Source organism: Ursus americanus, chromosome 31, assembly GCF_024610735.1.
Source record: "Ursus americanus isolate L20-20 chromosome 31, mUrsAme1.1.p, whole genome shotgun sequence".
Lineage (NCBI taxonomy): Eukaryota > Metazoa > Chordata > Mammalia > Carnivora > Ursidae > Ursus > Ursus americanus.
The window spans coordinates 5,458,243-5,480,208 of NC_142157.1; the positions used below are offsets into that span (position 1 = coordinate 5,458,243).

The following is a 21,966-nucleotide window of genomic DNA, read 5'->3' on the forward strand; positions in this document are numbered from 1 at the left end:
CATAGTGTTGGGTCCATTGGATATTCACTTGGGAAGAAGTAAAATTTGATCTCTACCTCAGACACCATATGCAGAATCAATACATTATAGGCTTTTGACCTACATGTAAAACAGTAACACTTTGAGAAAATAATATAGGAGAATAACTTCATGACCTTGAAGTAGAGAAAGATATTTTAAATGAGACACACAAAATACTTAACCACAAAGGAAAGATTGCTCAAGTGGACTGCATTTAAAAAAAAAAAAACCCACAAAACTTGGAATCATTAAAAGACCATTAAAAGCATCAAAAGACAATCATAGGGTAATGTATTTGCAATCACTGAAAAAGGTTTATGTCCAAAATACAAAATGGTGAAGAAATTTGAATAGGTACTGCAGAGTAGAGGATATCCAAGTGGCCAGTAAATATATACAGAGGCCCTTAATCTTATTAAAATAGGGGAATGCAAATTAAAAGCCATGCTAAGATATCAGTACTCACATTTTGATATAAAATTTAAAAGACCCCCAATATAGTAAGTGTTGGGAAGTGCGTAGAGTAGCAAGCACTTGTTATATACATTGGGCTCGGGGTATAAATTGATGTAACTACCTTGAAAAACTGGCATTGACTCTTAAGGCTGAATGTGTGCATATCTTCTGATCCAGCCATTCCAATCCCAAATATATAATCCCCTGCCCAAACTGCATGCAAATATATACAGAAAGGTACAAGTACAAGAATGTTTATAGCAGTATTATTTGTTAATATAAACCAGAAACAACTCAAATGTCCAATAACAGTGGTATAAAGTGCAGTATACTCCTACAATGGAATGTTATTAGAGAAGTGAAAATGAACAGTTACGCTACATACAAGATGTAGATGAGCCTTATAAACATGTTGAACAAAAGAAACCAAACATGAAGGAATTGTATGATTTCATTTTTATAAATAGTTCAATACAGGTAAAACTGATCTGTGGGTTGGTAGTCATGACTGATTACCTTTGCAGAAGACCAAGAGGAATAGTGATTGGGAGGAGGTATGAAGGGAACTTCTAGGTGTAGGGAATGTCTGTTTCTTACTCTGGAGGGTGTATGTACATGGGTATGTATGTGTTCTCTTGTGTTAATTCATTAAGATGTATACTTATGGTTTGTACACTTTTTGTATATGTGGTATATTTCAATAAAAAGTTTAAAATAAAAAGCACTGCACTGAGACATCATTTTCAGTTCTCAATAGGAAGGATCAAAAAGTTTGATAACACTTTGTTGGCAAGGGAACTTTCTGCTATTGGGTGCTGTGTTATAAGGATCTGTCTATAAGATGAAACTTTGACACAGTAGCCCCCCTTCTAGGGTTTATACTACAGATATTCTTGCCCATATACAGGATTATTAATTGTAATATTATAATATCAAGAGATTGGAAACAACCAAATTTTCATCAATTTTTAAGAAATTATAGCCATATAATGGGGGTGCTATGTAGTTGTAAAGTAACCTTTGTGTAATGATACAAAAAAAGATCTCTAAGTTAAATTGTTGTGTTCTGCAGTTGCAAATAATACATAAAATATGCTACACTATTTGTGTAAAAAGCGGCAGAAGGAAGACTATATGTATTTGTTTGAATGTGCATGAAACATCTTTGAAATGTTACTAACTACAATATTGCTATTGCTTTCCTGTGGATGGTTGGGAGATGGGTGTAGGGGACTTTCTTTGCATTCTCTTGTAATTCTGCATTTTGAACCATACATAACCAAATTCATTGAAATATTTTTTGAACTCTTTGGAAATTTAATAATCAAATTTCTTTGCCTCTTCAGACATGGCAAATATGTATGTCTTACTTCGTGCTGTGTCCACTGGTTTACCTCATATGATTCAGGAGCTGCAAAATCATATCCATGATGAGGGCCTTAGAGCAACCAGTAATCTTACTCAGGAAAATGTGAGTTATATAAGGAACTGGATACTATTCTCTTAATCAGATTATTATGGAGTTTTTCTTATGATTTTACTGTTTTAAACAATGATGGAAAAGTTCTACCATGATAACATATGAAACACTTTATTAAAGTGTTTTAAACCTGTAGTTTTTTGGCCTCATTCTGGAATTATCATATTAGAAAATCATTGAATGAAATAGGCTGCTTCTTAGTTGTATTATGTGTTCATTTAGCAATTGTTAATTTGCATAGAAAAATATGTTTGTTTCTAAATGATTGTGTTTCTATGTAATTGTCATTAATAGTTGTAGTGGTAATGGTATTAATCAGTGGTAATGTAGACAAGTTACAATTTGCTTTCTTTATATATGCTCTGAATTTGGAAGCAAATTTAAATTAAAACAATCTTCCCTAAATATATGCTTGCTACCAAAATATTCAGCAGTGATCCTCATGTCCCTAATACGTATCTTTCTAAGGAGTTCCCTTCCAATCGAACGACTATTTACAGCAAGGTGTCTTTCCTCTCAAAATGTGTCAATCTTTTTGGATCACATTCTTTGTTATTACTAGTGATGGCTTAACCAATAAGATAGACATGACGTGAAATGTTACTTCTCTTCCTGAAGTAGAGCTTTGGCTCTTCATTTGCAATAATTTCTGTATGGAAATCATCATTCAGGAGCATTTATTAAATGCTGATCACTTCAGTGATTTTATATTCTGCCACAGTAATGCCTGAGTAAAACCGTTAGTTTATATTATTAGTCTTTTAGCTTCAGGGTGTTGAATGATACTGGGCAAGAGGCATAGGGTGTGGTGTCAAGGACAAGGGGGTGGAAGTGTAAGAGTATAAATCTGTGGTAGACCCGAATAATTTTATCTGGCCTTAGTTCCCTCCATTAAGTTCAAAAACTCCCTTTCGCACTGCTAGATACTTCTTCCCTCTGAAATATGGGGGAGTTGGACTGCTTGGTTCAGCAGTCTGTTTTCACAGACTCTGGCTTTTTAACTCTTCTTTCTCTCTTAGCCTTCAGTAGCTTTGAAGGCAGTTTTTGTTTATATAATTCTCTATGAAAGTGATAGGCTTGGTAGTTCAGAGCTGTATCTTGTTACCCTGAAGATTCTGTATTCCAACACAGAGAGGAGTGTTTTTAGTGGGTTCTTCTGGCAGAACTCCAGTCCTGCATTTCTAGTGTTGAACAACAAGCTAATTTCAATATTAAAGTTGTAGATTTTTAAGGCCATCTGAGCTAAAAACATTTTTGAGGGTGTGTGTGTGTGTGTGTGTGTGTGTGTGTGTGTGTGTGTAACATTAATTTTCGGGGAAAACTTTACCTGTAATTAAACAATTTTTTAGGAAGCCTTATTTTATCCTTGAACTTATTAAAATGTGATTTTGTACTTTGTATTTCATATTTTTAGATGCCAACACTATTTGTGGAGTCAGTTTTGGAAGTGCATGGTAAATTTGTTCAACTTATCAATACTGTTTTAAATGGTGATCAGCACTTTATGAGTGCATTGGATAAGGTAACTTTTTAATACATGTATATATGTATATATAATTCTACTTATTTAATGACTATTCTTTAGGCAGTTTCAGAATTAGGGCTCCTAATTGATTATGTATATGATTTCTAATCTAGACAAAGTCAAAATAGAAATATAACTTTTAGATTCATAACTGAGTGGTTAAATTGAATGCTTGAATTATATGGGAATTGAATTTCCCATGAGTATGCTATATAGGGGGGAATTGCTAATAAACTAGTATATTCTAAAAGCATGTGTAATTTTAATATTCTTTAGTGCTGACTTTTCCTTTAAATATAATACTAAGGTACTATACTGAATAATATTTGAAATAAAAATAAATATGTTTTACAAACTTTTGGATTTTGGTATACTTTAAAGGAAATTTGTTTACATGGTTATTGTAAGATTTTTAAAACTGTAGTCTTATTTTATCTATGTTCAAATACCAGTAATGAATTATGAGAATATCTTTCAATAGGAACAGTATATATAATTTTAATATAATTATCATGAGGAACACAGTTAGAAATTTACCCTGAGTTAAATATGAAAACAGGAACATACTACCATCAGATTGCCTTGTTTTGTGTGAGGCAGTAATTTTTGGATGTACAGATTATAGCATACTATATTGAACCAGCTACACTTTTACCCCATTAGTGGGGGCTAATTACTGGTCTGTTTTCTTATTTAGGCCCTTACATCAGTTGTAAATTACAGAGAACCCAAGTCTGTTTGCAAAGCACCTGAACTGGTAAGTTTTGATGGTTGCTTAAAAGTAAACTTACGAAAAATCAAGAAAAAGAAAACTGAGGAGAGTGTCAAATTAATTTGGTTTTGTAGTATCCTTTAGAAAAATAGAGGAAATTAAATTATTAAAAATAAAAACGATTATGTACATTATGTATAATTTGGCATTTAAGGAATGCAGTCGGTCATGTACTTAAAGCCTTTTTTAAAGGGATAAGTGACAGGGAAAATACTCCCATTTCACATTTGGCGTTTAAAGTACGTGTGCTTTGGAATAATTTGCATTACTTCTCACAGGGATTTTATTTCATCTGAAATCTAAAGGAAATCGTATGGTAAATTTTTGATAGTCTCTACAGGAAACTTACGAAGTTGTAAGAATTTTAAAAAGTACTTGTTTAATGTAAAAAATATCAGAGCCTCTCAAAACTCATCTAGGTGTTCTTTTGAAACTTTTATTACTTATATCAGTGCTTTATTGGGCTCCACATGTTGATTAGATTTTTTAACTTATTTCTAGTTTTTTTTAGGACATATATTTTAAGTTCTTTGGGGCATGTTCATAATTTTCAAAACATAATCTTCAGGATGGCAAAGACCCAATCCATTGATCTTACTTTGTATTGTTGCCACTTCGCCTCCTTTGAGGCATGATATATATAGAAGGGCCCTTTCTAAGATTTACTGTCAATTTCTACTTGAGCTTGCTAAGTACTGTGACAACTTATTAAAGAAGTCAGCGAAGGGGATGACCGAAAATGAAGTAGAGGACAAACTCACGAGCTTCATTACTGTTTTCAAGTATATCGATGATAAGGATGTTTTTCAAAAGGTAAGTTGTTAACAGAGAAGCTTTATTTGTGTTTTCGTCAGCTTTGATTTAGTTTTGAACTGTAAATTCTCAGAAAGAAAGTAATCTTTAAAAAATGTTTTTAATATAGTTCTACGCAAGAATGCTGGCAAAACGTTTAATTCACGGGTTATCTATGTCTATGGATTCTGAAGAAGCCATGATCAATAAATTAAAGGTAATTTAAGCCTTTGATCTGATAATGTCCTAGAAATTATTTCATTAGCACATAAAGATGTTCATCACAGCATCGTATGTAGTCACAAAATACTTTATCAATAGGTGACTGGTTAAAAATAGAGAATGTATATTCGTGTGGTGGGATATGCAAATACTATATTGAGAAGACAAAATCTCTCTTTATATATTGATTTAGAGTCATCCACAGGATATAAACAGTGTTAACTTTACAAAAGACTTGTATTACTTATTAATCAGTACACCTAAATTATTCCTTGAAGTACAAGTTTTGGAGTGCAGTTGAATTTCAGGTCATTTTTACATCGTTTTAGCATACACACTGATGAGATAAATAGTAGCTGAGTCATATTTTTCCTGAGTTACTTAGTAGTTGATAATTCCTGTATAGTAGACATTGAATATACTATGTGGTCCTTTTTAAATATACCAATCAATAGTCATCTTTTGATTTTAAAAAATGATGTAAACATAAAGCACTTTATATCCCAGGATTAGAGATCCAAATTTTCTGACCTGTTGATGACAGAGTTTTGAATAATTTAAAGGAAGTGGATTTCTTCATTATTCAGTAGATGGTATTAAAAATATGCCTAAGTACCCTCCTTTTTAAACGGACTACTGGCTCAAATATGTTTACTCATCTTTCATGTGTGTTTGATACTGTATGTAAACTTTATAAGGTATCTTACATCTAGTAATGGAGCATTTTGTAGTGTCGAAATAAGATACATGGATTTGTAAAGAAGTTTTTTTTTTTTTTTTTTTAAAGATTTTATTTATTTATTTGACAGAGATAGAGACAGCCAGCGAGAGAGGGAACACAAGCAGGGGGAGTGGGAGAGGAAGAAGCAGGCTCACAGCGGAGGAGCCTGATGTGGGACTCGATCCCGGAACGCCGGGATCACGCCCTGAGCCGAAGGCAGGCGCTTAACCGCTGTGCCACCCAGGCGCCCCAAGAAGTTTTTGTTTTAAAGGGAAATTTATTGTTTCATAAATCTGTGTTTTCATTTATTCTGCAATGAAAAATTAAAAATGTTTGAAAGGTTTTGTTTTGAATAGCTGCTTTGGATTATGAATGATATAGGCCTTTGGAGTGAATATATAAGCAGGACCTTTGACCATAGACCTATCAGTAGAAACACATTCTTAATAATCAATATGGTTTTTTATTTTTCTTTTTAAATCATATTTTTAAAACCTTTCTTTTACAGCAAGCCTGTGGTTATGAGTTTACCAGCAAGCTACATCGGATGTATACAGATATGAGTGTCAGTGCTGATCTCAACAATAAGTTCAACAATTTTATCAAAAATCAAGACACAGTAATAGATTTGGGAATTAGTTTTCAAATATATGTTCTACAGGTATGAGTATGTGTTCCATTGTGGGCATTTACTAACCTTTTCAAATACTCTGATGCAAAGGATTAATGAGTGGATGCCTGATTACATTTTTTTCAATCAGTGGATGGTAGCTTCTAAAGTTACGTGTTATATTGAATTGGAATGAAATGTGTCATGATAGAAACGTTGATGGGTTTTACCAACATTTTGAGGAAGGTAAAAAAAAAAAAAGGTGCTTTAGTCACTTAAATCATTTTTACAAATTTTTACTTTTAAGTTAGATATTTATCTGCTTAACTTTTTTCCTTCTAGGCTGGTGCATGGCCTCTTACTCAGGCTCCTTCATCTACATTTGCAATTCCCCAGGAATTGGAAAAAAGTGTACAGATGGTAAGTTTGCAGGAAATACGTTAGAAGACCAAAGAAACTTTAATAATTGTCCTCATGTTATGTTACTTTAAATATTTTTCCAAAGTCTTAAGAGCTCATATGATACAAAAGTATATGCACAAATGATATTTGTCTTCCTGTAGGAAGAATGTAAGTTATTGTAGTTCCTGATATTAAAACTAAAATGCTAAGGGTGTCATATAATTCTTTGTCAAAGTGTGTGTCTCTTATTTTTATTAAATCTGTTATCTGCTCTTAAGCAGTTATAAATTACAGAAATTTTTATGTTAGAAGAAAGTTTAGAACCCAGTACTTAAAACAGTCATTTTCTAATTTTTCATTTGAATTTGGAGCTATTTTTATGCCTCCACATTTATCCCTTATAATAGTTATTTTTATTTCTGGGCTGAATTTAGGTAAATAAATTTGGAATGTGAAATAATCTAGAAAAATGCCTTAAAGTGTGAGTGAATATAAAGCTTACAATGCTTACCAAAAGCTCTTAAAGAGACTGTATCTTCACAGCTTTATTGGGATATAATTAATATACCATATGTCCTAGCCTGTTCAGGTTACTCTAACAAAATACCACAGACTGGGCAGCTTATAAACAACAGAAATGTATTTCTCACAGTTCCGGAGGCTGGAAGCCTGAGATCAGGGTGCCAGCGTGGTCAGGTGAGGGCCCTCTTCAGGTCACAGACTTCTTGTGTCCTCGCATGGTAGAAGGGGCTGTGGGGTCTCTTTTGTAGTAAGCACTAATTCCATTCATGAGGGCTCAACACTCATCATCTGAGCACCTCCCAAAGGCCTTATCTCCTAATACTATCATATTGGGCATTAGGATTTTAGCATATGAATTTGGAAGGGACACAAATGTTCAAACCATTGCACTATATAATTCATTCATTTAAAATACAGAATTTCAGTGGTTTTTATTATATTCACAGTTGTGCAGCCACCACACAATTTCAGAACATTCTTATTGCCCCAGAATTGCCCCTCCAAAACCCCCTACTCATTAATAGTCATTCCCCATTTTCCCCCAACTCCCTTCTCCACTCCTGCCAGCCCTAGGCAATCTGCTTTCTTTCTCTATAGATTTGCGTACTCTGGACATCTCACATAGAGTCATATCATTTGTGACTGACTGCATTCACTTAGCATAATGTCAGTGTCCATCCCATGTTGTAGCATGTATCAGTAGTTAATTAATTCCTTTTTATTGCCAAATACTATTCCTTTGTATGGATGTACCACATTTTATTTGTCCATTCATCAGTTGATGGACATTTGGGTTGTTTCCTCTTTTTTGGTATATGAGTAATGCTACTGTGAACATTCATGTACACGTTTTTGAGTGGACATGTTTTCATTTCTCTTGATTTCCTAACTCATCAAAAGGGGTTTCTTATTTCTTGACTGGATGGAAGTTTGGGTAGCATTTTTCTATAGAAATCTTCATTATCATATTTGGGCAGTTAGTTGAGGTTGTAGAACAGTGAGTTATGCATACATTATGACGTTTAAAATGAAAATAGTATTTCATTACACTATTCCCTAGAGATGTTTGCAATGGGTAATTTGAGTCATTTTTAAAAGTGTGTTTTTTGTTTCTTTCAAAACAAGGATTATAAAGAAAATAATAGTGTAGGTTCTGGAATCATAATTTCTGGTTTCATATGTCTGTTCTGCCATTTAATATGCTCTGTGACTTTGGGCAAATAACTTTCTGATATTTCTGATGATAGGACTAAGAGTGTTGATATGAAGATAAAATGAAATAATGTAAAGCACTTAGCATGGCATATAGTAAGTACTCAATAAATGGTAGCTGATACAGAAGAAGTAATAGTTATGGCAGTACTGGTAGTAGCAGAGTAGAGAAGTATAAACAACCAGGTAGATTTCAAGATACCAAGCATAAGGTAGACTTTCTGACTAGGAGTCCACCTTAAGGACTTCCTGCATCTTCTTTAGAAAGGCATGATAGCACAACTGTCTTAAAAACTATATGAAGAAAAGCATTCCTTTGGGTGGGCAGGTTATTATGGATTTTGCAAAAAGAATAAGCGCAAGCTAGGGATTGGAGATGGGATAGCCACGTAAGGCGTTTTGATGTACTCACCTTTGACAGTACTAAGACTTAGTTCTTAAGAGCCTGAGTTTTTGAGTTGCAATTAAGGCAGAGAATAGGGGCTGCCAGAAATAGTTTCCTTCTAACATTATGTTGTTGTTCTCGCTCCCCTTGAAATAATTTTCCAGTAACAGTTTTTTAACCCCTTCAACTTTTATTAATGTATAACCTTCATCAGGTTTCAGTTTCCTCATTTGCACACAGAAAGTGGGTTCTTTTCGGACTATAAAATTATGATTCCAGGAGTATTGTCTTCTCCATTTGGATTTTCTCTAATTACCAGTAGAGGGAGTTTGTCCTTCTGTTTTTTCTTAGTAAATCCAAGTGTTCAGTTACATAGGACTCAATCCATATGTGTACCTAACAGTGTATATTTTCGCTTGTAAATTAATTCATCTTGCCTTAGTGATCATTTTTATATATTTTACATCTTAATCTTAAATATAGCTGTTGGTCAAAAATTACTTTCATTTTACACATATGAATCTTAAAACTATGGAAATTAAAAGTAACTTATTTTATACATTAGACTAGTAAATCTTCGTTGTTGTATTTCTTTTGTACCTGGTCTACAAATCTAACAATACCGAAGAAATACAAAGTAGTGTGTATTAATGCAGCTGTCTTTAGAAGTGAATATGAATTGTTTATTTTTAAGACCCTTTGAGTTCTAATTAATACCTCAAATGGTATTTAAAGGATGGTGTCCAAGCCTGAAGATTCTTTATTTTAAAATGAGAAGTTTAGGCAAGATATATTTTTTTACTAGTAAACTTTGGTAACATAATTGTTTAATAACATAATGAAGCAAGGCTTTATAGCTTTTGTCTTTGAATATCAGATGAATTTATAATGTTTCCATTTTGTACTCAATCTTTTTGTTCTTGTTACAAATATGAAAATCTTTATAATCAGATTTTAATTTTAAGGATAAAGGAATGTTTTCTGCTGGCATCTATATCACTATCAATAAAACTTTCTTGATAGTACTAGTTGCTAGGAGTAGAAAGAGGCAAAACATGTGCCTTTGGAGCTTGGAATATACAACCTGATGCAGGGCTCGATCCCTGGAATATAAATCCTTGCACTTAATTTAAAAAGAACATTTTAAAGTTTGGTTTTCTCAATTTCAAAATGTTTTATTTTGCTTTTGTCCATAAAGTCATTATATATGTTTCATAATTAGGAGTTATATAATAGTAATTGAATTTTATTGACAACCTTAGAGGTTATTAATTAGTCAAAGCCTACTTCTAGGATCCTTTTATGACATTATTTTGACTTTCATTTGTCTAGATTAGAACCAGGCAGAAAATCTTAAGTATTCCAGGTGTCATTTCCTATTTTTCATGCCAGGGGGTTGGTGAATTTGCACCATTGAAGGGAAAGCGTGCTCAATAAGTTTCAGCTTCCCGGGACTAGGCAGACTTGGAGTGAACTGCTGAAAGAATTCACTAATTCTCTTGGCTGGAAGGTCAAACATTGCTGATAGCTTTACTGAAACTTTGTTTTGGGGGTACAGAAGGTATGATATACAGTTAAAAGCTTTAGGTGTAATATTACATGTGGCACATCATGCTGAAAGTATGTCCACAATTCTGAATTGTGATGTGATGTGTTTGCTCATTTTTCAGTTTTGTAATGAAATTGAGTATTTCGGTTTTTGGGTTTTGGGGGCGGTTTTTTTGGTTGTTGTGTTGGGTTTTTTTTTTTACATTTCATTGTCATTTTCTCACTATATATTAGATGCTGACTCTTTAAAAGACATTTTTTGGATTGATGTCGTACAATTACAAATTCAGTTCAAGGAAGGTTTTTTAATTTTAAAGCAACATTAATAGAATGTTAAATTTTTTATAATATCAACAAAAGAAGATAAAAGATGAGTACTTTGAAGCTTTGTTTGTACTGGTGTTTGGCTGGATTGTAGATATCACGTTATAGGTAATCACAAAAATATTAACCTGTCACTTCAGCAAGGGCATATGTTGGCAAATAGGAAAATAGAAATGAAGGTCATGATTTACATTTTCATTTTGAAATTTATATGATATTGTTTTTGGTCAGTAATTAGTATTTATAAAGTCCAAATTGCTATCATTCAGAACTGATAATTAATCATTGACTATGTCATTTCTGAATTTATACAAAAAGCCAAATGTGCTGGGCTTAGTGAAGAGAACCGTAGACAAAGTTGTAAGTGAAAAGAGCTGCGCTAATATTTGTATGATCTTGGTCAGAGACATGTATGGATATGTTTTCTCACATATAAAATGAGTAAGTATACCAGATGAGTTATAATGTCTTTCCTAACATCAACTTTTTGTGTGTAGTAATAGTTAAGTAAGTTATGTTATAGTAGCTGACAATAATTAATTTTTTTTTTTTTACAGTTTGAATTATTTTACAGCCAGCATTTCAGTGGAAGGAAACTTACATGGTTACATTATCTCTGTACAGGTAAAATGCATTTAATTTTATCTAGTGTAGTGAAATTTACCTGATATGAGTATGTTCATAATTTAAGAAAAGATTTCTTATATCCTAATGATAGTTTTTTTTTCATAATGATGGCTTTTAACATCTTTTCCTTTATCTGCCCTGCTGGTTATCATTAAAGCAACTATTGATGAAGTTTAAGTACAGCACTTCTTGTTTTTTTTTAAGATTTTTTTTTATTTGAGAGAGAGCATAAGCAGGGGGAGGGGTAGAGGGAGAGGGAGACGCAGACTCCCCACAGAGTGGGGAGCCTGCTGCGGGGCTCAATCCCAGGACCCTGGGATCATGACCCAAGCCAAAGGCAGACGTTTAACTGACTGAGCCACCTAGGCGCCCCAAGTACAGCACTTTTTAATAGTGCTTTATAAAATTATGCTTATATTATTACTGCATATTAAAAAAGTTTCTGAATTTTATAATAGTTTATTACATTTCTGTAATACACCAGTTTAACTAGACATTAGAAATGTTACCTAGAAACCAAGACTTGAGTCAGATACTCTTAAAAAAACTGTTTTCTCTAAGTATGTCCGAAATCCTCAGAAATTTCTTCAACCATTATAGCATCATAGGGTGGTCTAACCATTTGATTTTTATTTGTGGTGCTATAGTGAACTGCAATAGTAAATGCTTTTTCCAAGTGGTTTCTATTTTTAGAAAATTTTAGTCAGAATCCAGTCCTTTCTTCTTTTTGGAACAGTGGGGTCCATTTATTTGATAGTAGGATTAATACCTGAACGATTGAAGACTGTGTACAATTGCTCTGAGTTGCGTGAAGATGTTAGCCAAAGTAAACAAATTCTCTCTACTTCCGTTAAAGCTATGCTTTGAAGTACATTGAATCAACTTTCCCTTTGTATAAGGAAAGGGTATGTATCTCTTAGAAATGGTATAAGAAAATTTGATCAATCAGGTGCCATAACACTTATTAGGAAATTTCTGTTCACTCACATGAGAGAAATTTCATTAAGAGAAACTTCATCTAAGTAATTTCTTTTAAGTGCCATTTATTTGACTAATTTATATTTGTAATATATCTCATTATGTAAGCAATACATATTAGTACATAATTAGTACATGGTAATACTTATACAAGTTCATCTTTATTAAACAAGTTGGGCATTTACATCTTTTTAGCAGTTTGTGAAAATAAAGAGATATGATATTTTTAATAAGTGGTCAGTTTGTACTTGACCTTTAATTGTACATCTGTTATGAATTTTTTCTATTCTTATTTAGTAAATATAATTGGTTTTAAGAAAAACATTGCTCAACCAGTGTTTTATTTGTTTATTTTTTTATTTATTTATTTATTTATTTTAGAGGAGAGAGAGTGTACACAAGTAGGAGGGGCAGAGGGAGAGAGAATCTCAAGCAGACTCCCCGCTAAGTAGGGATCCTGACATGGGGCTCAATCTCACAACCCTGAGGTCATGATCTGAGCCGAAACCAAGATTTGAATGCTTCACTGACTGCACCACCCAGGTGCCCCACTCAACCAGTGTTTTAGATAACTAAAAGAATTTCTAATATATCTTAATGTACTTGAATTTAATTTATTTTTACTTTCCCTGAATGTCTTGCGGAGTTTAAACTCTCTTTGTTTTTCTGATTACCTCAGCAATAATCAGCCTGTCTCCTAAAGTATTTTAATGAGGGTCTCACTTTTTTGGTGTTCAGCAACTAATTGTATATAGAAATAAAGAAAAAACTATGTATATAGTTTTCGCGATTGGAATTTGACCTGAAAAGTGTTACCAATAACACCTAAATAGGAAAAAGAACAACGTTCTTTTCCTGTTTTTGAACTATACTAAATTCCCAAGCTGGTCCATAATAACCAGTTTTTTTTCTTTTTTTTTTTTGGTCTTTAGTGTTGTGTATATGTGTCTTAATTAAAGCCAAATAGTTTATTCCTTTGGAAAAAAGATGTTAGCCTTGTAAATTCATTTCTTGTTTTGAAAGCAATGAAAATACCTGTGATCTATCAGTGAAGCCATTGGCTAAGGTTTTATTTTGGTTTTATTTCTCATTTATTCATTTACTCATTAACAAAAGGTTCTCAAACACCATCCACCTTTAAGATGCGTGTTCTCATGTCCCCACAGTTGTCATAAGGCTCCAGGGCTCCTTTAAAACATTGGCTCTGATTCTGGACTGATCACTCAGAGTTCTGTTTCTTGAGAACCCCTATCATTCATACTTACACATATAATCAAAATTACTCTTTCCTAGTTCATTTCCACATTTCCTGGTATTTTTTGTATTGTAATCCAAGAGTCTTTACAATTGATTGGAGATGGTGTATCGAGTGGTATTTGGAGGAAGTTAGAACCAGAAGATATAGGGTTATTAGCCTATTAAGTCTGTAACCTTGAACAAATTACTTAACTTCTCTGAGCCTATTTCTTCATCTTTCTCTTTGTAAAATTCATTTATCAATTCAGAGAATCATCTTCTTTGTTCCTAGTACTTCTGTATGCCAAGTACAGATAAAGTACAGCCCTCAAAAAGCTCACATCTAATGGGAGGACAGACAAGTAAATAATTATGGTAAATGTTTTGAATGTTATAATAGAGAGGCAAGCCCAGGGTATTAGTTTCCCATAGATTGGTGATAGCATGCAGCCACTGGTAAAGGAAAGCTTCTGAGTAAATAACATCTAAACTTGGTTTTCAAGGGTGAATAGGACTTAGCTAAGATAGGCAAAGAAGAGTGTTGAGAGCATATTACCAACAGAGGTAAGAATTTTAAGTAGTAAGCAACTATGCTATGAGATGTGACAGAGCTACTGAATGAGAGAACGATGAAAACTCCATTGGATTTATGACTAGGATATGGGATAGAATTATTCTGAGAGAACAACTGGATGAAGAAATAACAAATACGGAACCCAGAAACTTATACTGTCTGGATATAAATAAGTTTTATTTATGGCACATCAAGATTTTGTAGGAATCCCGAGTCAGCTGCTGAGAGATAAGTTGAGAAGTGAGTTCAAGGAAGATAACACTTCCTTGGTTAATACATAAATATGTAGATAATATATAAATAATACATATAATTAGATCACAGTAGCAATTAGTGAACTGTGTGTCCTATAAGTGTTGGTTATTTGCCAAAATGAAAGTCACACCATATTGTTGCACGTAGCTTAAAAGGTAGTGATTCTTTCCTTGACTGAATTCTTGTCATTATTGATTTCAAGTACTTTAACAGCTAAAATTATGAGGGATTTTAACATTATGTAATGTCCAGTCCATATGTAGATTTCCCTGACTGTCCCCAGAGAGACTTTATTGCCTGTTTTAATGTAATCTGAGATCCCTAATTGCATTTGGTTATAGTGCTTTCCCACTTCCTTTCCCCCACCACTTCTTCCCTAACCCCCTTTAGCCCTCTTGACATACTTCTTTGAAAAGATGAGACAGTGTTTTGGATTTGTCACATTATTTACTTGTGATGTATTTTATTTATTTTCTATTCCTTATCCTTCTCTAAATTAGTATTTCTAAATTAGGTCCAAAAGTTTGGTTCTATTCAAATTACATATTGTCAGCAAGAATACTTTTTTTTTTTTAAAGATTTTATTTATTTATTTGACAGAGATAGAGACAGCCAGTGAGAGAGGGAGCACAAGCAGGGGCAGTGGGAGAGGAAGAAGCAGGCTCCCAGGGGAGGAGCCTGATGTGGGGCTCGATCCCATAATGCCGGGATCACGCCCTGAGCCAAAGGCAGACGCTTAACCGCTGTGCCACCCAGGCGCCCCTCAGCAAGAATACTTTTTAAGCAGTCCTGTATACTTCATAGTGCATACATCCGGAGGCATGTAATGTCAAATCGTCCCACTATTAGAGACACTAAAGTTAGTCACTTGGTTAAGGTGGTGACCACCAGATCTCTTCATTGTAAAGATACTCTTCCCTTTTCAATGAACAGGGGATCCGAGGGGTGATACGTAGGTCCCATGTGAATACCCTTTTTCAGGAACAACCTTACCTGATGGCTTTGGCACCCACTGATGATCATGGCTTGAATCAGTTATTCCACTACTGGCTGCAAATTTGCGATACTCTGTCACTCATTCAGCATTTAGTAACTGACATTCTTCTGTAAAGAAAGACTTTGCCTTAGAGACTGAAGAGCTGTTGGTAATAAGAGAGTAACTTGGGTGAAACTGTTGTGAGTTCTGCCCACTTGTTACTTCCTGTAGTTGTAAATACCTCTTTAGTTATGTTTGGTGTATTTTTAAAAGTATGTGTGTATCAGAATGCCTTATTCTAGTTTGGAGTTACATCAAGTTTGCCAACCTATTCTGTGGGTTAAATGACCTGTATTATCATTTTCCTTTTCTGCTTACATGGCAGTAATTAAATGAATCATCAAATTAGGGATGTCCTTCCCTGCCCCACATGTGCCCTCTACTCTTTTACCAGTCTGTTCAACTGTGAGCTAATAGAATGGTGCTGAAAAGGGGAGCAAGAGGCCCATGTACCCCTAATGCCAACAATTAAAAAATAGGAAAAAAAAAAAGAGCCTTAATACAGTACTAACTAGTTTTTCTAGTGTTGCAGAATGAACTTAATAATAAGTAAATGATACTTTGACCCTTTAGTTGCATTGTCTCCTAATGCTCCTTGGGTTCTGTTGGTGATAAAAGACTGTTTGGTGTGGCAAGGAGCTCGTTCTGGGTCCCAACCCATTACAGTATATCATAGCATCAGTGATGTGTGGCCTGATGGTCTGCTTCATCGTCTAGGCGCTTGATGCGTTGTTTCATACTTGTTTCTGACATGTGATTAAACAGTCCTTGTACAAATGGTCCAGTTTATGTGGTATTTTGCTTTCACCACATTTCCCAAACTTACATGTTGAGATGAGAGTCCTTAAAGTATTCTTTGTACTATTGTCAGGATACTCCTAGTGTTAACTTTTTACTTAAGCTCGGTGTGTGAATTGATTATTCTAATTAATGTATTAAACCTCCTTTCATCAAAATTCAGAGACAAGGAATTTTTTCTTTAGGTGTTTCCAAATAATTATCTGAATAACTGTTGTTTCTGAAATAGGTTGGGGCATGATGACAGTTAGAATAGGCATCTCTGTGATTATAAGTTGGAGAATTGACTTAATATCCTTTAAAAAATTTTAATTATATATATATAAATTTAAAAAGCACAAAATCTTCATCAGAGTTACTAATTACCACTAACAGGGAGAATGCATAGCCTCTACGGTAAGTTCATGTGAAATACAGCTTCCTTGAGATGTAGAGCTCTAAAGCTAGATCTTGTGGTGGTTTATTTTATAATCCATTAACAATCGAATAATGCAGGCTGTGTGTGTATGAGAGAGAGACACACACAGATAAGTACCATCACTAAACCACAGCTTTATGCTTTAGGAAACAGTTCATTGAGCTTTTTATTTTACATGTTACATAGTACATACATGTTGGTCATACTGTTTGTTATAAACTTTTCAGTGTGCTATCTCCCTGAGATGTTGCAGAACCATAGTGTGCCTAAACCTGCTGTATCCTTTCTAGCTTTCAGGGTAGTGTAGAAGCTAGAACTTTTTTATTCTATCAACTATTTGAACAAAATAATAGGTCTGTCTTTTTTGTTTCTCCTTCCATTTGTTTGCCTCTAGGAAGTTACTGGGGAGAGTAATGTTTGTTTATGAGACAAAATAGCATTGTTAAATTTTAGCAGAAACTGTGGGTTAGACGGCGCCATTGGAGAAGCATCTCCTGTATGCTTGTAGACCTCCCTGAGTGCTTGAACCTTGCCAGATAGAGACAGCACATGAGGCGGTTATTGGTTGCAAGCTGTCATTCTCATCCATTGTCTATCTGTCCATTTCTCCTCCTACCCTCACCTCCTCTTAACTGCTTTTTCTTGCCCAAGTCATAGCTTTTCTAGTTGTATTTAAAAACATTGTTACCTACTGGTAGAGGTAGATAGTTTAATTGTGATTTATACTGCATACTCAAAACTAATAGCCTTCTCTCCAACCCCCCAGACAAACAAACTGATTACACTGCTAGCAAGAGTGGCTTCATAATAATTTAATAAGTCCTTGGTTCATTCTTTCAGGAGAACGAACCTGAAATAAACAGCTATTACTCAAGTCATTTTGAAATGTTTCTTTGAATGATCAGTTTATTGTCACAATTTTGTTTTAATTGTAGGTGAAGTTAAAATGAACTATTTGGGCAAACCGTATGTAGCCATGGTTACCACATACCAAATGGCAGTTCTTCTTGCCTTTAACAACAGTGAAACTGTCAGCTATAAAGAGCTTCAGGACAGCACTCAGATGAATGAAAAGGAACTGACAAAAACAATCAAATCATTACTTGATGTGAAAATGATTAACCATGATTCAGAAAAGGTATGGGCTAGTATTTCAAGGAATTTAAGCATTATGAACATTTTATCTTTTTCATGAGATGTCTGCAGTTTTTAAAGTAAGGTTATAATTGGTAATGCCGTTTGTACTTTGGAAAGCACTTGAGTCAGCGAACAGTACTGCCGGCTCCTTACAGCTATGAGCTTCTGGAATCACAGAGAAGTTGGTGTCTGTATGCCCTTTATAGTTTGATTTAATTTGTCCTGTACTGTGACAGTGCACTGAAAATTGTGAAAGAATTGCCATCAGGTGGATTCTGGTTAATTGAGGTTAGAAACTGTAGCGTATCATTTTTTTTCATGTGTTTAATTGCTATTTATTTAATTACATGGTTCTGTAGTAGGAAATGACCATCTATTGATATTATTTGTATGTGTATTTGGCTTGTGTGACCGTCCTAAATTCTCTCACTCTCCTGTCCCTTCATTCCAGGATTCAACTAATAACCACCGTATATTTGTACTATCTGTCACAAGAATAGCAAGCCAATAATATACTTCTTTTCTTTTTAGCTTTTTTTCCTAGTAACAAGCTTTTGTTATTGTTATAGTATATCGTGGATATTTAAGTGGTTCAAAAGCAACAGATGTGAGTTAAATCTCCTAATTCAAATTGTGCCTGTAAGAAAAAAATTCTTATAAATGAGGTGTTATTTTTATTTTGGTGAAGTTAGTAGCCTACTGTTTCTGTCATCAATTCATTTAATTGATGATATATTTTTTTAAGATGTATTTATTTATTTGGGTGGGTGGGAGGGGCAGAGGAAGAAGAGAAGCCTAAGCGGACTCCTCACTGGGTGCAGAGCCCAACATGGCTGGATCTCACATGAGCTGAGCTGAAACCAAGAGTCAGACGCTTAACTGTGCCATCGTTGCACCCCTAATTGATGATATTTTGTAGCCTATAATTGAACTGCTTTATTTATTTTTTTAAAGATTTTATTTATTTGACAGAGAGAGAGACAGCCAGCGAGAGAGGGACCACAGGCAGGGGGAGTGGGAGAGGAAAAAGCAGGCTCCCAGCGGAAGAGCCTGATGTAGGGCTCGATCCCAGAACACCAGGATCACGCCCTGAGCTGACGGCAGACGCCTAACAACTGTGCCACCCAGGCGCCCCAAAATGGCATATATTCTGAAATTCAAATCAAGCTTTTCTTAATACTGAGAAATGATTAATTTTTCTGACTTCAGAATCCTAACAAAATATTAAATTCTTAATATTAAGATTTTAAGTCAATTAATTAATTATAAGTTAAGCATGAATTTTTTAAAACCTAAAGTTTAAGTTTAAATTTGTAAGCTAAATTAAGTGCTTAAGAAGTTGTATAGTTTTCTAAAATATATTACTTTTGCTGCCCAGGAATGTACAAAATATAGATTGCTTGTTTGCACATTAAATTTTAATTATGAATCTGCCATTCCTTAGCAGAACTTCTTAGCTTATTATTGAGAATGAGTTATTTGCCAAGTGCTTCTTGATCCTGCTGATGAGAAAACTCACTGTATGATCAGAGTGGCTTTTTTAAGCCTGATAGAGAAGTTGTGATTATGAAAATTGGCTTAACAACTTTCACTTGAGAAAAGGCCACTTAAGAAAACATGAGTTCATGGGTAAACCATGAGCACAGCACCAGGGTCATGCGTGCCGCTGGAAACTACCTGCTCTGTTGTCCAGTTACGTACAATCTGTATTTTGTTATGGCAGCACTTTAAAAGACATTTGGTTGTTCACTTTTTCAAAATGGGATGATAGAAAAACTGTGAACCTAGTAGTCCGTAAGAATTAAAATGTTAAATTCTGTTTAAGCCAGTGAGCTTTGATAGTTTAGCCAGTGGTTATATATATAATAGTTGGGCCAGGAAATAGTTTATTTCTAAATCTTAAACAGATTAAAATTCAAGTGTAAAATTAGAAAAGAATTGTTTTTTGCTTCTTTCTTTGTTTGACGGAAGACTTTATTTCTCTCTTAAATAATCTTTATAATGTAAAATGAGAGTTTAGTCGTCTTTGGTCATTTAATTTTATGGCATATTATTTGCAGCAACTCTTATTTAATGATTTTAATTTTTATAAATATAAATGAATTATTTTTAATTGCAGGAAGACATTGATGCAGAATCTTCATTTTCATTAAATATGAATTTTAGCAGTAAAAGAACAAAATTTAAAATCACTACATCAATGCAGAAAGACACACCACAGGTAAGTGATTCTTAGTCTCATTTCTTTCGGAAATATTTAAGCCTTGGACTTCACAAGTGGTAACTGAGATAATGCAAAACTTTGCACATCCGAATTAATAATGTGATGCATTTTTTTCTGGTTTATTCTCTGAATTTACTAATCTTGCAAACAAAACCGCTGCCAGTATTTTATATTATAAAAATAGTAATATAATGGGTATCTAAGGAAAAAGGTGTTGCAATATAGTCATACTTGTTTTTAGACTGTATTAAAATGTGGAGCGTTACTTGCATTCTTCACAAAAATTCCTACCTTGAATAGTAATATAATCTCTCATATTTTTCATTTGTAAAATAAGGGAAAGGTTTGTTTGTAACATTTCTTTCAAAGAAAAGTTGTTGGAAATGTTTCTCAAAATTTCATGTGCAAATGAACCACTTGGGATCTTGTTGATACTCAAAGTGTGACCTAGTAGGTCCAGGAGTGTTCAGACTACTGATGAGCCGGTTTGCAAGGTGAACATCTGCTGTTGATTCTTTTAACTCAGCAACGTATATTGCTTTGTTATGGGGTAGCTCGGTAATGTCACTTAAGTTCCTTGATTGCCTTCTGTGTGCCATACCATCCTTGCGCATGGGGCAGGGTGTAAAGTTATATAAGCTGTCAGGCCCTCTCCAGGAACTTACTCCCCCTTGGGGAGACCAATGTTAGTTAACTGTTAATTGAATTTGAACCCTAAAATGTTTGCAATCCCATTTTTCTCTAGACTAATGAATAATTTGTAATATGGGGATTGTATTTTATCTTTTATTTTTAAAAAGATTTTATTTGTTTATTTGAGGGGAGAGGGGCAGAAGGGAGAGCGAGAGAGAATCTCAAACAGAAATCTTGAAAATTATTCTGTGTCCTTTAAGTTCTATTTTATTGCCTGTTTACATTAAATACATTTTACAATAGTGTTTATTTTTTTTAATAACCTTCCAATTTTAACCCAAGAAATTATAAATAACTCACTGTAGGTTATTTGTTTGGTAATGGTTATATGATAATGGGCACATGATAACTGTATAATTTTGATGCTTGGTATTGATTGGAAATTTATGTAAACTCACTGATAAAATGGATTATGAAAGGTTCAGTGACTTAATATCTCATTTGCTTCCACCCCCCCCACCCCCCCCACCCCGTGAAACAGGAAATGGAGCAGACTAGAAGTGCTGTAGATGAGGACCGGAAAATGTATCTCCAGGCTGCTATAGTTCGTATCATGAAAGCACGAAAAGTACTTCGGCATAATGCCCTTATTCAAGAGGTAAAAGGGGGGGAAACCCTGAAGGCTTTTTTTTTTTTTTCCTAAAGATTTTATTTATTAATTTGACAGAGAGAGACAGCCAGCGAGAGAGGGAACATAAGCAGGGGGAGTGGGAGAGGAAGAAGCAGGCTCCCAGCGGAGGAGCCTGATGTGGGACTCGATCCCAGAACGCTGGGATCACGCCCTGAGCCAAAGGCAGACGCTTAACGACTGAGCCACCAGGCACCCCCCTCAAGGCTTTTTGGGGTAATGGGTATTATCAATGAATGGTTTAGGAATGTTTGTCAAAATGATACATAAATAATAGGACTCCCAAATAGCATAAAGAAATGCCTCATTACTTAATGAAAACAGTACTCACTTATAATTTCAGTATTAAATTCAGGTTTGCTTTGACTTA

General features: G+C 34.2%; 1 protein-coding gene across 6 annotated transcripts in view; it reads left to right on the plus strand.

Annotated features, from left to right (window-relative positions):
- The window catches only part of CUL2 (cullin 2), a 98,911-nt gene that overhangs the window by 73,393 nt on the left and 3,552 nt on the right, over window positions 1-21,966 (plus strand). For all 6 annotated transcript variants that reach the window (XM_045786388.2, XM_087857878.1, XM_087857877.1 and 3 more), the window contains 11 exons: window positions 1,824-1,948; window positions 3,372-3,479; window positions 4,180-4,239; window positions 4,939-5,067; window positions 5,177-5,263; window positions 6,498-6,650; window positions 6,942-7,019; window positions 11,550-11,616; window positions 17,850-18,052; window positions 20,171-20,272; window positions 21,450-21,566. In XM_045786388.2, the coding sequence (XP_045642344.1) occupies window positions 1,824-1,948; window positions 3,372-3,479; window positions 4,180-4,239; window positions 4,939-5,067; window positions 5,177-5,263; window positions 6,498-6,650; window positions 6,942-7,019; window positions 11,550-11,616; window positions 17,850-18,052; window positions 20,171-20,272; window positions 21,450-21,566 (1,229 nt within the window). The remainder of the gene's footprint in view (window positions 1-1,823; window positions 1,949-3,371; window positions 3,480-4,179; window positions 4,240-4,938; window positions 5,068-5,176; window positions 5,264-6,497; window positions 6,651-6,941; window positions 7,020-11,549; window positions 11,617-17,849; window positions 18,053-20,170; window positions 20,273-21,449; window positions 21,567-21,966) is intronic.